General features: G+C 37.9%; 1 protein-coding gene across 1 annotated transcript in view; it reads right to left on the reverse strand.

The window, feature by feature from the left end:
- LOC310943112 (dedicator of cytokinesis protein 9) overlaps positions 1-16,874 on the reverse strand; it is a gene marked incomplete at its 5' end in the record, with an annotated part of 51,889 nt that overhangs the window by 5,110 nt on the left and 29,905 nt on the right. The window contains 23 exons of the mRNA XM_083908629.1: positions 641-787; positions 2,979-3,092; positions 3,187-3,309; positions 3,762-3,868; positions 4,108-4,165; positions 4,313-4,528; positions 4,649-4,762; positions 5,721-5,903; positions 5,992-6,129; positions 6,230-6,345; positions 7,064-7,200; positions 8,996-9,043; positions 9,133-9,199; positions 9,304-9,418; positions 11,508-11,641; positions 11,738-11,849; positions 12,477-12,593; positions 12,710-12,888; positions 13,841-13,952; positions 14,424-14,507; positions 14,600-14,746; positions 15,658-15,729; positions 16,711-16,836. Coding sequence (XP_083764755.1) covers positions 641-787; positions 2,979-3,092; positions 3,187-3,309; positions 3,762-3,868; positions 4,108-4,165; positions 4,313-4,528; positions 4,649-4,762; positions 5,721-5,903; positions 5,992-6,129; positions 6,230-6,345; positions 7,064-7,200; positions 8,996-9,043; positions 9,133-9,199; positions 9,304-9,418; positions 11,508-11,641; positions 11,738-11,849; positions 12,477-12,593; positions 12,710-12,888; positions 13,841-13,952; positions 14,424-14,507; positions 14,600-14,746; positions 15,658-15,729; positions 16,711-16,836 — 2,766 coding nt within the window. The remainder of the gene's footprint in view (positions 1-640; positions 788-2,978; positions 3,093-3,186; positions 3,310-3,761; positions 3,869-4,107; positions 4,166-4,312; positions 4,529-4,648; positions 4,763-5,720; positions 5,904-5,991; positions 6,130-6,229; positions 6,346-7,063; positions 7,201-8,995; positions 9,044-9,132; positions 9,200-9,303; positions 9,419-11,507; positions 11,642-11,737; positions 11,850-12,476; positions 12,594-12,709; positions 12,889-13,840; positions 13,953-14,423; positions 14,508-14,599; positions 14,747-15,657; positions 15,730-16,710; positions 16,837-16,874) is intronic.

Below are 16,874 nucleotides of genomic sequence, written 5' to 3' on the forward strand. Positions count from 1 at the left end.
ATATATATATATACACACACACATAAACATATATGTATATGTATATATATATATATACATATACACACATATATACATATATGTATATATCAACATATACACACATATATACATATACATATATACACATATATGCATATATGTGTATATATGTATATACATACACACACATATATATACATATATGTATATACATACATACATACACACACACATATATACATATATGTATATACATACATACATATACATATATGTATATACATACATATAGATACATATATATGTTTATACATGCATACATACACATATATATATACATACATACATATAAATATATACATACATATACATATATATACATACATATACATACATATATATATATACACATATACATATATATACACACATATATATACACATACATATATATACACATACATATATATACACATACATACATACATACATACATACATACATATACATATACATATACATACATATATATATATACATATATATATATATACACATATATATATATACACATATATATATATACACACACACACATATGTATACATACACACATATATATATCATAATATATCACACACACGCACAGACGTCTCACCCTTCCAGAGTCCTGGATCATCTTCACGTTCTCCTGTCCAAACTTTTCAGAGTACAGCTTCAGGAGCCGCTGAGATACTTCAGATAGGGGAGTGAATTTGGGTTCCTTGTAGATGTACTCTTTACCGTCTTCGTCCTCAAAGAAGCCCTGGAAAACGCAAGACAACATAAACTGAAGTGGAATAATAAAGGTTTTTTTTTTATCTAATACTAACAAATAGCAGAGCCACATCAAACAAAAATGGGTTGTGAATGGGAGTCATTTTTGACAGTTTAGTTTATGTCTGGCCTGAATGGTTTGATGACAGACTCCACATTTACACAACCGCCTATTTAATGCGTCAGTATAGAGGTTTAAAAAGGACTAACTTTACTACAAACATCAGCTAGTGTCAGTTCAGTGATGTGAGGCAGAATAAAGGAAACAGGTGGGGGGCGTGGATTTCACAGTGGGAACAATTCAATTAGTCAGTTTTTCTAGATAAATGGTAAAAAGTACCATGAATAGATGGATGAAGCCATGCATTTACCTAGTGAGAAATTAAACCTGCAAGTATTACTAGGACAACACTGATGCTTGAGTAGAGGAGTTGAAAAAACAACACTGCACAATAAGCAATGCACATGTAATAGTCAAGGAGCAAAACAACAACATAAGCCTAAAACATCACTGCAGTCCAACTGCAACAGTGGCTTTCACACTGATTTACCTCAGGCTCTGACTCAGTAAACTGGTATTGCTACAGGGTGTGGACAAGAGAGTAAAATAACTGTTATTTCATGAGCACTTACTCGGTACATATAACACTCTATATATTTGGGCTGGGCGATATTATATCAATACTGTGAGATGGAAAATGTCATAGATATTAGTTATTATCATCACACCATAATAAGGTATCGGTGATGCCTCTTCCTGGTTTTAAAGGCTGTTGCAGCAAGAATATTGTGGCACTTTGTCAAAGATTATGATTATAGTAAATTAACATAAATGTATTCCTTTTCAAATGTAAGCCTAATTATTTGTGCTACACCAGATATTTACAGCCAATGTCAGTGTTTATTGCACACATATATTATAATATTTAAAGGTGCCATATGTAAGAATGTGGCCAAAAACAGTTACTACATTCAAATTCAAAATACTGAGGTCTTTTAGGTTTCGTTTTCTGAAGTAACTGGCAACCCTTGGTTGCTCGGCAGCTGAGACTCTACTGACTGCAATGATTAGTAGACAGCGGTAGGTGGCGCCACATGTCAAAACATGTTTCAAAACATAAACATGATTTGCAGTCTGCAAAATATTTTTTTTAATGCAAATATTTTGTCTGTACTGTTGTTGTTGGTGAGTTCAGTTTGTTATATGAACATTATTCCTGAGTCTCTGTGACATATTAGGAGGATTTTATGGCCAGTTGCTTTAGATTTATTACATAATGCACCTTTAAATTATTAAAAAGTAAAAAGAAAATAAATACATAAAATATCACCTAAAATTATATACGTATGTAATACTGATCATAAACAGCTAGAATATAGAAATTACTATTTTTAGGGTTGATATTTTCCTTTATATTACAGTTTGATATAATATCGCTGTTTTGTGAGAAGGAAACTTTTCATGTGAGAAACCAACAACAGAGAAAATATATGAGATATACCTCATATATTGGACATAGGCTAAAATATAATTGAGATAAGCCATATCGCTCTAACTCATGATGTTGCTACACAACTAATTAGACATGTCGGTATAGAAATGGATTTCTAAAAAAAGAAACAGAAAAGAGGTAACCACTGCATCCGTGAAGTATTTTAGAAATAAATCACACTGTATTGTGTATTTACACTTTGAGTTGAAACAGAACAGCTGTGAGCAACACTGAAATGAGTGCAGATGTGGACAGGCGCCATGCAACGCAGTCCCAAACACAGAAAAAGCAGCAGTTTGGACTGTGATTGTTGCTGTAACTTAAAGCTGCAAACTATGATTGAGAAGACGAGCGCAATGGATTACAGCAGAACCAACAACAACAACAACAACAACACACAGACTCAGGCTGTTTGACAAAAGCAAACTCAGAGATCTGATGCACAACTTACCGCTGCCTTCAAAGAGGATAAAAAAAAGAGAGCGGGGTGTCAGAGTGGATTGTAAAACACCACTGCAATCTGAGCATGCTCTTAAAATCAAAAAACAGCCCCAGTGTGAAACTCTCTCTCACTTTAGCAACAAATTAATGTGTCTTTTGTGTGTGTGAAATCAGGTTTAATATAAACACTTTTCATGCATGATTCATAAAACGTTATATAAGTCACCAGCTTCAGTTGTCACTCACCTGGCCAAAGAAAGCCACTCTGAAGTAGGTGCCCAGCAGCCTCTTGCCCGAGTGCATGACCTCTGTTACTTTGCTGTATGCTCGATGCAGTGTGTCATACAGGTGGGCCAGTTTCTGTGCAGAAAAAAACAATAATCTGAGAATTAGATTCTGTAAATGCTTATGGTCAAGACCAGGTCCAAATAAAACTCTTGAGATAAGTTTGTACCTCAAAGTCCCTGCGCTTCTCATAAATGGGGATTATGAGCTTGTAGATGTCAGAGATCAGCTCGTAACGCTCCGCTTTCCACAGGCCGTCTGCACACTCCTCCAACAGCTCCATGAGGACGTCCTGAAGGAACAAGAGCGGGGATGGATGGATGCAAAGAAAATGCCCAAATGACTAAATGTGATTTTTTTTTTGTCTGCTTAAATTCCAACTGCAATATCAGAAGGACAGTGTGTTTTTCCCTTGCACAATTATTTGTGATCACAATGTTGAGGAGATGGTTCACTAACATATTATATAATATATGTAATGTGCTCCTCCTCAGAAATGTACAGAGGAATATGTGGCAATTAAATAAAATGTAAAAACTATGAAATGTGAGGAACACATTTAAAGTCAAATGCTAAAAAATGTAGACTTAAATAAATACCCAGTCCTATCCAGTCCATAGCAGTGTATTCATTTGCTTATTGCTTTTGACCAACACAACTTAAAAAAGGTGTATTTTTTTAATGTACTTTTCTGAGAATAAAGTCAGAATTCTCAGTTTAAAGTCAGAATTCAAGGATTCGTACTTCATTGAAATGGACGTCTTGCATGCCGACATCCTCCATCATTGCCGCTTCTTCATCAATGTTTGGAGTCACGACACGGAAAGCTGAGCAGCCTTGCTTGAACATTCCTGTACGAAGTATGAAAGACAATAATTACTGTAGATAGTTTGACTAAATGGATGATTAGATTCACTTGACTGATCCAAAAAACAACAACAACTGGGAAATAAACAAGCATGGAATTTCTTTTTCTTTTTAAAAATATTATAAGATTTCAAATAAAGATGCGGCAACATAATTCTGAATGTTTTACACACACACGTGTTACTGCTGTGAGGAAAGCAAGAGGAGTCAATTATTAACGCACCTTTTCTCCGCAGGTATTCTGCCACAAGTGCTGCAACGTGCACGTAGCACATGGCCGCCTGCAAACAACAAGAACATTTATGGTCAGCTAAGAAAACCTAGGTTGATACTACTTTTAATAATAGGATCAACCAGGACATCAGTGCATAATGAACATGTGAAATAAAGCCACACATAGAGGAAAACAGCATCCTCTCATCTCAGACCTCGGAAAAGTCTCCGTTCTTCACGTGGATTCGGGCCATGCTGTCCAGCCAGGTCTTGCGTAGCTCCGGCGTGCTGGCGTAAGACTTGGCCAGGCTGTACTGAAGGTCCACCAGCATCTCCGGGTCTCGCTCGTGCTCCTTCATCTGAGCCGTGGCCATCAAAACTGTCCTGATGCGTTTGGTCAGGTCCTTCACGTCCGATGGGAAAGCTGTGTTCTGTGGTGGAGCATGTGGAAGTGGAAGCAACTGGTTAGGATTTTGCTAATTCGAGGATTTTGAAACACTTTATTTAACAACGTTAGAAGGAATAATTCTGAACATAAATGAGTTGCTGACCTTAATGGTTTTGTCACTGTTGGCACAGTTGTTGATGATGGACAGAGACTGTTGGAAGCGTGTGCTTCCGATACCAATGACATCAGCAATCAGTTGACTGACGGCAATCACCACCTTAAGAAAAGTCAAGAAAAACTATAAAATATTGCTTTGTTGACTGAAAAACAAAGAACTCAAACCATCCATCCGAAAATCCAAATCATCCAACCTTTTTTAACTGATAAAGTAAAACCTAATATTTGCAAATACTAAAGTTGCAGTGCTTCGACCAAATGAGTAAGTAAGAGATAATCATGAATAAATATGTGTATGGTAACACTTTAGATAAGGGAACACGTATTTACCCTTAAATTGGTGCTTACTAGCATATATATGTTGCATACTAGCCCTTTATTACTAATGATTAAGCACATATTAACACCTTATTCTACCTCTATTACGACATGAATTAAGATATTTCCTACATAACGTGTTAATATGTGCTTAAAGGTGCATTATGTAATAAATCTAAAGCAACTGGTCATAAAATCCTCCTAATATGTCACAGAGACTCAGGAATAATGTTCATATAACAAACTGAACTCACCAACAACAACAGTACAGATAAAATATTTGCATTAAAAAAAATATTTTGCAGACTGCAAATCATATTTGTTTTGAAATCATGTTTTGGCATGTGGCGCCACCTACCGCCATCTACCAATCATTGCAGTCAGTAGAGTCTCAGCTGACGAGCAACCACGGGTTGCCAGTTACGTCAGAAAACGAAACCTAAAAGGTATTTTGAATTTGAATGTAGTAACTGTTTTTTGCCACATTCTTACATATGGCACCTTTAATAGTTACTAATAAAGGGCTAGTACGCTACGTCTATGCATGTTAGTAAGCACCTAGTTAATGGTGAATATGTGTTCCCTAATCTACAAAGTCACCTATAACGTAAACCCATGTATAATTAATTATGATCAATTATAAACAAAAACATTTCCAGAGGGACCAGAGAGTTTTTTTTGTCAGGATCCCAGTTAAACAAACATGAAAGTATATCATGTTTATATTCTAACAATCATACCTGTAAGTGCGTCCGGACAAAGGATTTGCGCCCCGTGTAGTCAAAGTTGCTCTTCATGAGGAAATACAGCAGATGTGCTGCATCACTGCGAATGGAGCTCAGCTTGGAGTTACAGCACTTCAAGATCTCGTAGCAGAACGCGGCGCACATGTCGGCGCGGCCTTCGAAGAACGTGCAGGGGAACTTAGAGGGTGACGAATACAAAGACAGGTCAGTAGCTGCCATGAGACAGGGAGGAATGTTAAATGAAGACACCAAAGGACTTTCAAACCTTGTAGATGAAGGTGCGCAGTGAAGTGAAGACCTGCTTGAGGGCCGTTTCCGACTGATTGATTCGCAGGAAACAGAGGTGGACGTCGAACACCTTCTTCATGAGCGGACTGTGGCCGTGGTCGGAGCACAGCTGCGTCTGTGGAGACACGGAGCATCATCGTAATGGCAATAAGGGGATCAACGTAAATCTGATCAAATGAGATTCACATTAGACGACTTAAATCATGACAAGTTACCTTGAAGCCCATGATGAAGATACTGAGGGTGTCCAGGACAGTCAGGCAGACCTCCGTGGCGATGTTGGCTTCCAGCAACGACTGATTTAACACGTCTGCATCCGAGTGACTGTAAGCTATAAAGACATTACACAAAATCTGTAAATCCCAATCTGTAAAGACTCACATGGCTCTAAGAATATGAGACCTTAGTGTTATAGGCAAAGCTGTTGGTAAAAAAGGATGAAAACATTCATTCAGCTGAAATGAAATGATGAGGCTTCATTCCAAACCAAAGCGATTTTGTCACAGATTACTTTATTTTCTTTGGGAGCATTTTTTTTTTACCAAAAAAACATATTTTTGGAATGAAACCTTTATCATTTTCCATCTACTTTCTCGAAATGTAAAATGGAGTTCAGAGCAGATGAGCTGGGCAGAGTGATGAGAAGAATTTCAAAAGCTGATGTTCAGTTAAAAACAGTCAGTCATGCTCTTTGAATTCAACCAAATGAACAGAGCCGGTGACAGAGCACAAAGTGCCCGTCGACCTGATACTGCACACTCTTACCGTGCTCTACAGATATTCCAAGAATATTTGAAATCTTTCTTACACTGAAAACACAGAGACACTTCATTACACGACAACCATTTAACAGACTTGGTCACACAGTTTAAACTCGACTATGCTCAATGCTCGGATGCAGCCACTGCTTCAAGGGTGCATGGGTTTAAGCGGAGTAAGAGGATGATGATGATGCTGATGATGATGATGATGATGAAAAGCATAGAGTGGATTACTGGACTCCTCTGGTGGAGGATGTTTGGTGATGAGTACAGTACGGGGGCACTTACTGTGGTTAAAAGTGTATGAGTTATCCAGGCTGCTGAGCTGCTGTAAGCGGGCATGCATCATTCCTGCCCTGTTACGGGACACAGGCAGAGTCTGTGACTTCCGCTCATGAGCTACGGGTCCTGCCCCATCCTGGCTCCTGATGAGGAAACAGGACAATGTAAGATGAACAGCAGAGCCAGAGTTAGTGAAGTCACCGCTCAACAAATTGTGAAATGTTCAATGTGCCATAGCAAAGAAATGTACAACTCACAATGTGACGCACAACTATGGCAACACGACGGAAGAGGATTAGGGCCGCACAGGAAAAAAATATTTGAATTCTGACTTTATTCTCAGAATTCTGACTTTAAAACTCAGAAATCTGTCTTTATTCTCAGAATTCTCACTTTAAATCCCAGAATTCTCACTTTAAAAGTGACTAATTCTGACTAAACCAACTTTTAAAGTCAGAATTCTGAGAATAAAGTCAGATTTCTGAATTTTAAAGTCATAATTCTGACTTTACTCTCAGAATTATGAATTTAAAACTCAGAATTCTGACTTTATTCTCAGAATTATGACTTTATTCTCAGAATGATGACTTTAAAACTCAGAATTCTGACTTTACTCTCAGAATTCTGACTTTATTCTCAGAATTGTCACTTTAAATCTCAGAATTGTCGCTTTAAATCCCATAATTCTCACTTTAAATCCCATAATTCTCACTTTATTCTCAATTCTGACTTTAAACCTCAGAATTCTCACTTTAAAACTCAGAATTCTCACTTTAAAACTCAGAATTCTCACTTTATTCTCAATTCGGACTTTTAAAACTCAGAATTCTGACTATTCTGAGAATTCTGACTATAAAACTCAGAATTCGGACTCAGAGCTTCGGGTGCCCAGAATTCTGAGAATAGTCAGAACTCTGAGTTTAAAAGTGAGAATTCTGACTTTAAAGTCAGAACTCAAATATTTTTTTTCTGTGTGGCACTAATCCTCTTCCGTACAAAACACCTAGTGTAAATATCAAGGTAAAGTACAGTAGATTGCCAGTTTGCCATGCAGTTTATAAAAACAACAATCAAAGTGGGAAAACAGCAGCAGTGAAGCAGATTTATAGAGAAAGCCATGCATTTTACAGCGGGAGAGATTTCACGTGAGTTTAAAGAGTCGCTGTCGTCACAGCACTGCAACTGTTACACAGAGAAGACGATCATGCAGTTGGTTTATTGAAAAGTCAGTTCCACCTTGTTGGCTTACCCAAAGCAGGAGGGGGCAGGAGCCAGGGGTTTATGTCATTATGTTAAACTTGCCAGCATTTACGTGAATAAAGATAGAAAGAGTGGTGACAGGTTAGAGCCGGTGAACACCTGAAGACTTAAGAGTGTGGGAGCCAAGGCTACAGAGACACATTTGATAATTAAGAGGTTTTAACCAAAAAAAGGTAAACATGTAGCTGTTTCCTGTCATGTACTGGACATTATCAAGTGTAATATGCAGCAAAAATGATTGTCTTTATGTAACATTCATTTCCAAACACCAAAGGGGGATATCATTATTATTATTTGTATTATTATTTGGGGAAAGAACACAATGTGTAGTAACCGGGAGAAGTGAAAATTAGTAATAAAATTTAGATAAAAAAATAACTACAAATAATAAATAAAACCAGTCTGAATATTTAGAATATTTTAACTAGATGCAAAAAAATCATAATAACATTATGGTGAAAAAGGCTTAAAGTGACAAACTATAAAAAAAAAAATGCTGCCTCAAGGTAATGAATAAATAGTTTAATAGTTAAAATATCTAGCAGCTTCCATTTGTTCTAGAATTACAAATGCAAACTTTACCAAACTGATGTAAATACACTTTGATTTGTAAACTATTGTTTAATGCTTTATACAAAGCTCAACCAAATATATCATTAACACCGACACCAGCATTACCTTGCGATATATCTCTTCCCCATGTATCTGAACTGATGGAGGCACACTCTACAGGGAAAGAGCAGGGGAAACATCAGTCACTGTACAGTTTACAACATTATTTACATTGATTTTCATGATAATATCGGACGTCTTACTCGACGAGAGTGAAGAAGTCCATTAGATCAGAGGACGAAGCCTTATTCCAGTATGTGAACAGAGCATCTGGAAGAGGCAGTGATTGACAATGTAAGATAATGTTTGTTTTCTGGAGTCGAGTCAGCACAAAGATGTGTAAAATAAATAAAATAAAAATCATGTGACTTTACCCTCAGACATGCTTTTAAGCACGTGCAGGAAGCACATGAGGAGGCTTTTGATCTCTGCCTGGTCCAGTTTATCACATCGTAGCAGCGTGCTGCCCAGAGTCGCAGCAGGCTGGTGCTAAAGGGACAAAGGAGTGTACACACACACACACACACACAGACACACACACACACACAGACACACACACACACACACACACACACACACACACAGACACAGACACACACAATATAAATATAATGTATAAACTATCTAATGTGGGATTACAGCACTGTGCAAACATCTTAGACCACCATTAGAGTTGTTGTTTTAGCGACGCTACAATGAGCGTTCAGTGTGTAATTATTTCTCAATCACTTCACTGGAACATAAAAATAACAGGAAACATGGAAGCAATTTTAAAATAAATAAATAAAAGCATTTAGTGGGATCTACCCTTACACTTGAGTAGAATTATTGTTAATGGTTTTAACCTGTGTTTGTCCTACTATTTCATGTCAAAACATTATCTGCGGTGAAAAAGGTCTATTACACCACGACATGCTTGAGCATTAAATACACATGTTGTATGAGTTATGAGTTATAAAAACAACTCTGCAGGTGGTGTCCTGAGACTTTTGCACAATTTGTATCTGGATAAAAATGAGCACAGCAATAACAAAACCCTTTAAAAACAACGCTGTGTAGCTTGCGGTCACCGATCACAGCGAAGAAAAACATGACACTAAGATAAACAAAATCATTTATCTTTGTTCAGTTCAGAGTGATATAACTACACTGGAGGAGTCGTGCACCAAAGACAGCTGGTGGACAAATGATCACCGTCTCTTCCAGCAGAGGAAGTGAGCAGAGAGAAAAGAGCAACAGCTCTATAACTGGCAGAGTTGGCAATATCCAGCAGTTGGTCTAGACCTTAAATGCAGCTGGGGATTATGTAATGGAAAGCATGAGGCTATGGCTTTTCTATTTAAAGCATGGAGAAGTAAAGTTGACTTCACTTTTTACTTTTCATTAGCGTTTCCCTCAGCGTTTCAGGTCAACCAGACAGACTACTGTAGTTTGTAATCACTGTAAATCACTCCTGCGTGTCCTCCATTGCCTCATTTTGTTAACTCCAAAGAGATAATGAAACAAACAGCAGCACAAACAGTCACCACGTTAATCCCTTACGTTTAATGGTCTCAAATTTAGTTTGAGGCAGTGTATCTGTGAAAGGCGACACATTAGAAGCTCTGAGGAAATCCATCATTAAGCATGTACAGTACCGTTTAAAAGTTTGGGGTCATTTAGAAATGTCCTTATTTTTTAAAGGAAATGAATGAATATAACATTAAATGAATCAGAAATGCACTCTATACATTGTTAATGTGGTAAACGACTATTGTAGCTGGTTTTTAATGGAATATGTACATAGGTGTATAGAGGCCCATTTCCAGCAACCATCTCTCCAGTGTTCTAATGGTACATTGTGTTTGCTAATCGCGTTAGAAGGCTATTGGATGATTAGAAAACCCTTGAAAACCCTTGTGCAATGATGTTAGCACAGCTGAAAACAGTTTTGCTGGGTCTTTGACAAAAGGGCAAAATTATTATTTTGAATAAAAATCATTATATAGTATATTTTTTCAACTGGTTTGATGAGTAAAAGTGTGTGTTATAATGGAAAAACAAACAAAAATTGTATAGGTGACCTCAAACTTTTGAACAGTAGTGTATGCTTGTAAAAAAAAATGGAAAATGACCAGAGAAAGCCCTGTGAGGCTCAACAGGTCTGCATTTATGGCACCAAAGCCTGATAATCCAATGGCAAAGAAAGGTCTTAGCGTTTCGGAGACGAGGGCACTCTCAAAACACACATTCACATTCCCGAAATGGGACACTCCGAGGAGTCAAGATGAGGTTGTTTTTTATACTTGAAGTGAAATGCCGGGCTGCACTGTGCTCTCAGAGAGCAGCGAGAAGTCCATGGTGGCGCGCTTTGCTCGCACAAACTCCTCAGTGTCCGGCAAGAAGCGGAGGACATTGACGGAGCGTCTCCGTATGAACTTCTCCTTCTGCCCCGACCAGCCACACGGGTGAAGTGATGGGAGTTAGTGGTTAACAAGTTAACAAGATAACAAATAAAACGAAGGTCTGATATGCCCAAAAAAAAATCACATTTTGTGCAAAACATTTCAGACACCTTGCAGCACTTTCTGAGCTGTACCTTATCCAGAGAGTTGCCCTTGTCCATGTTCCTCTCTGACAGGCTGTTGCCGGAGTCGGTGCTGATGAGTGAGCCGCGAGAGTCTGCGTGGCGCACAAAGTTAATGTTGGGGGTGGATGATGTGTGGGGTGAAACTATTGAGAAAACCCAAAAAAATAAATGAATTTATAATAATATGTAGACAAAACAAAACAAAACATTTTCAGCCCAATATATATACACACACACACCAGTGCCTGAGATGGCTCCAAAAACATCTTTGTGCAAACTGGTGTCCAGAAAGGTGCTGGACCTGGTAGGTGTCATCAAAGGGTTGGAAAGGAGGGAATCTTCTCTTCCATTCTGAACAGAAAACGGCGCAAAAAGACAAATGAATACAGACACAAACCGACCATGTTCAGTGTGTACGATAAACGTATACACGATGGCACAAAATGCAATCTAAGGTTGGTCAAAATCAGCATATTGTTAGCATACAAAGCAGAAAAACACTGAATAATATAAGATGTATTTACTTAGTACTTTGTAATTGATTTTAATTAAGTAAATTTAAGTAAGTTTAATATTATGCAATATTCCATACTTTAATTTTCCTTTAGTAATTATGTTGTGAACCATTGTGTGATGTATGCTCCTGAAGGGGTGCTAAGGAAATAACCTATATACCTTATACACTTATTATTTTGTATTACCTACGAGTATAAAAATGTCAATGTTTATCATTTACAATGTCAATTTTGTCTTGGCCAATGTGTGAAATGAAACAACTAAAAAAAAAAATCTCACAATTAATTAATTTATAATCAAAGAAGACACGAGGCAGTAATTATTCCCTCTCTATCTATCTATCTATCTATCTATCTATCTATCTATCTATCTATCTATCTATCTATCTATCTATCTATCTATCTATCTATCTATCTCTTGCTTTGTTAATACACAAAGACGGCCACTAGGTGGCTCCCTTACATTGTTGGAGTGGTTGATGGTGAACGGTGAAACTTCCTTCACATTCAACCTGTTGACATTCTCTTGGAGCAGGCCGAACAAGGGCAAGTAGAGCGTGGCCAACCTGGCCTGCTGGCTCTGGAAAACCAAAAAATCACCCACTCAGCAGAATAAAATCTCAAGATCAGACAAAGACAAACACATCTGATACTGAAAGAGCCCGAGACGGAGGGAAACACAAAGGCGGTGTTTACCTTGGAGGTGTAGCGTTCGTCGAACGTGTGCTTGATCATCAGGTTCTTCAGCACCTGGATGGATATCTGACGAATCTCCCTGAACTCCTGCAGAGCGGCGGTGACCTCCCTGAGCAGCAGCCCGACCAGGAAGTGGTTTTTACAGAAGTCATCTGTCAGCGAGTAATCCAGCTGAAGGTCTGAGGGGAGGAAGAGGAGGATGAAGGGATTATTAGGACTGGTACAAAGAAAAAATAAGTGAAGGAATAAGAAAGCGCTGAACAATTAGAGGATTTGAACAAATAGAGCCTGTGTGACCAGTGTTGAAATGTAAAGAGAACAATTCACTTTGAATAATTTGGCAAATTACTATCTTTGGTTTATTATTATTATTATTATTGTTATTATTATTATTATTATATATAGACAATCTTCGATTTTCATGTTTTACAGATTAAAGTTGTGTTCACTGAGCTGTGGCTCTACATCAACAGTGATCATTGTGGAAAAAGGCAACCAGGATTAAAGCTAGTGATTTAACAGCAGCAGCTGTTCACCGATGATTTCCAACGTTTAAATCCAGTAAAGCAATCACACACACACACACTCACACACACACCACATATGAAGACAGAAGAGTTAGAGCCACTCTTCGGTCTCATTCCATCTTTTTAAAAACCTTCATTTCCAAGAGAGAAGACCAGTAATAGATCACACTTGCACAAAGTATCACCCTTATCTTTCATTTACTGTATGACACCAGATTATAGAAGTACAATCTAGCATATACAGCAAATAATATACATTCCCCCATCGACCACTTTGAAGTACAGATGGAAGAGAAGTCATCGCGGTCTGATTTTAGAGCGATTCTACGACGCTCTGTTCATGGCTGAAAGGTCAGATTTGAAGTCTGAAACACACAAGCAGCAGCACACCTTGCACCTACCTACTGGATCATCATCATACGCCTCCACCATATCATGTGGAGATAATAAAGCTAATTGAGGAACACAACAAAAGAAACAAGAGTTCATACTGTAAAAATGAGTATATTAAATGTATTATAGTCTTGTACTTTTGGTTTCATTTCCATATTTGACGAGTACAGTGTCACCAAAACAAATTAGATAAATGTAATGATTTCCTCACCTTGAAATCTCATTATCCTTCCTTTTCCAAACGGCATGGGCAGGTTCAGGGGGACGTAGTGCTCGTGGTTGCACACGACGCGCAGGAACTCAAACTTGAACTCAAAGAGTGTCTGCATGAAGCAACAAAAGAACCAGAGACAGTTTTAATGCAACACTCAAACATGACCTGATCTTAAAGGTGCCATATGTAAGAATGTGGCCAAAAACGGTTACTACATTCAAATTCAAAATACCGACGTCTTTTAGGTTTCGTTTTTTTTGACGTAACTGGCAACCCGTGGTTGCTCGGCAGCTGATACTCTACTGACTGCAATGATTGGTAGACGGCGGTAGGTGGCGCCACATGCCAAAACATGATTTCAAAACATAAACATGATTTGCAGTCTGCAAAATGTTTTTTTTAATGCAAATATTTTGTCTGTACTGTTGTTGTTGGTGAGTTCAGTTTGTTATTTGAACATTATTCCTGAGTCTCTGTGACATATTAGGAGGATTGTATGGCCAGTTGCTTTAGATTTATTACATAATGCACCTTTAATCATTATCACTTTTACAGCAGTTTGTTTGATTTTATTTTTTACCTTTGAGTCTCCAGGCATGAAACAGTTGCTGTAGTTGTTGATCTGCTTGAACATAAACCCTCTGTCCATCAGATTAAAACAGCGCTGTGGAATGAAGTAGATCAAAAAATTAATCTCCCAAAAAAAATCCAAGTTCTTAAGATACACTTAACGATACAGACGTAGTGTTTTCTGACCTTAATGAAGACAGCGAGACTGTGGTTGGCGTTCCGAGCGGCGTCCAGGTTGTCTTTGTACTTCTGTGTGATGTGCGGCATCATCATGTTGACCAGTGTCTCCACAGTGTGGTGGAATGCTGCAGAGAAACGCTGATTCCTGGACAGCTGAAAAAAAGTAACAGAATATTAAAGCAAAAGTTTATTTTTTATTTTTTTGTACATTTTGTATTTGTAAACACACCAGTGAGCCTCACTAATGTACCACAGACATGAGCAGGGTACTGTCACTAAATATTAACCAGTGTCTGAAAATAGTAAATAGAAAATGTGCTTACTAAAAACTTCCTTGTTGTTCTTTTTAAATTGAGCTATTATAAAAAATCTGTACAAAGTTACAAGTGACAGCCTAACAAACATGTATTATTGTTTATATTCTTTTTATGGGTGATACAGCTGAGCCATTATAGCCTATTATGTACAGTATGCATGTGTTTTGTGATTGTGTTTTCATATCTAAACAGGAGCGAATCCTCCTGTCACTCGTCCTATCTCTGTTCTCCCCAGACCTGGGATTGTCTGGTGCCTGGTGGTGGGAGACATAAAGGTGTCCTCCCAGGAACAAGACCAGGGGAGGGAGATTGTGGAGGCAACAGTGTGTTTGTGAGACCGTGATAAAATATCTCTAGTCTTGTACTGAGAGTGAAACTTCACAGATCATGGTTCTATCATTCTTTCTGTCTACAGTGTTACAGCCTCCTATTCTAGAGCATTTACTTTCTTTCCTTGCGGCCTCCACTTTACGCCAGTGGAGGTTAAACACAGGGATGTGGTCGCTTGTGGGGTATGAACAAATGCAGCCAATTAAAGTGCACAGCTGTGTGGTACAGACTGTGGACACACAATACTTCCACTGTGGTTCCATGGCTCTTCCACAAGACTTGGCATGTTGTAAACTGCAGTGAGGAATCTGAAGCTGCAGTAAAGCAGAAGTGAGCAGACACCTCTGTTTGCTTGGGTCACACACACACACACACACACACACAGACACACGTACACACACGTTGTGGCAGACTTACCTTGACTTTATAACTCTCAATCAAGTACTGAGCCATGGATTTCACTAGGGCTTCAAAGAAATACCAGGAATACTGCAGGGCAGACAAGCAGCAATTAGACAACAATGAAGAGGAAGTGGATGTCAAAAATAGGGGCTGCTAGATATTAGGAAAAGATGCGATGTGCCATACCGTCACTGAAAATTGCAATGACGAAATCACTTGCAATAAATTACGAGTTACAAATAAAAACATATGTTGATATAAAGGAAACAATAAGAGAAAAGATTAATTCTTTATTTTAAGCTATTTTTCATACAGGTTTATACAAGAAGTACACATTTAAAAAAGAAGAAATATTTTCAGTTTTAACTCCATAACTATTATCCATATGTGCAATTTTTTCACATGTTCTCAGCCACTATTTTCTAACATAATACACACCGTGTGAAGACTAGAAATGTTGAATTTCATTTAGGGGGATCTTTAACTCATAGTTTACCCGATTTTACTGTCACTCCACTCCTCAAAACACACACTGTGCTCCAAATGCATAGTTGATATTAATGATTGTGTGAAAAGTTAAGAAGTGACACGCACTACACACTGATGGCTGCAGGGGGCGCACGGCCCAGGACTGAATGTGGGACCTTTTGGGACCGGAACATTTATCGCAGTTCAAGCATTTGGAACATGTACTGCATATCGCATTGATATCATGATAGATAGATTTACAATATATCTGCAGCCCTAATCGTTGACAATTATACACCACTTATCCTTTGTAGAGCTGAAGCAATGAATCAATTATTAATCATCAACTAATTTGATAATCAATTAATCGGTTTGAAGGTTTTCTGATTGTTTTAGCTTCTTAAATGTGAATATTGTCTTTGTTTCCTTGCTCCACATAATAAAGAAATCATTAAAACTGAATAATTTTGGTTTGTGGACAAAACAAGACTTGCGAGAACATCGTCATTTCCAGGTTTAACAACGATTAATCGAGAAAAACAATCGACAGATTATTCGATGACGACAAATAGTATTTTTGTAAAAGTTCAAATGCGTTACCTTGAGCAATTTGTTACATGTGAGGAAGTCGGTCGACGGCTTCAGGATCGCAGTCATGGCTTTGGCCAGCTCTTCATGCACTGTTCGGGTGGTGGACGACGTGTGTGGCTCAGTCTTGAAAACAAACTGTAATAAAAAAAAACACCCAATTATGAATACTCCAG

Source organism: Microchirus variegatus (genome assembly GCF_963457635.1).
Source record: "Microchirus variegatus genome assembly, chromosome: 22".
In the NCBI taxonomy this organism is placed as follows: Eukaryota; Metazoa; Chordata; class Actinopteri; order Pleuronectiformes; family Soleidae; genus Microchirus; species Microchirus variegatus.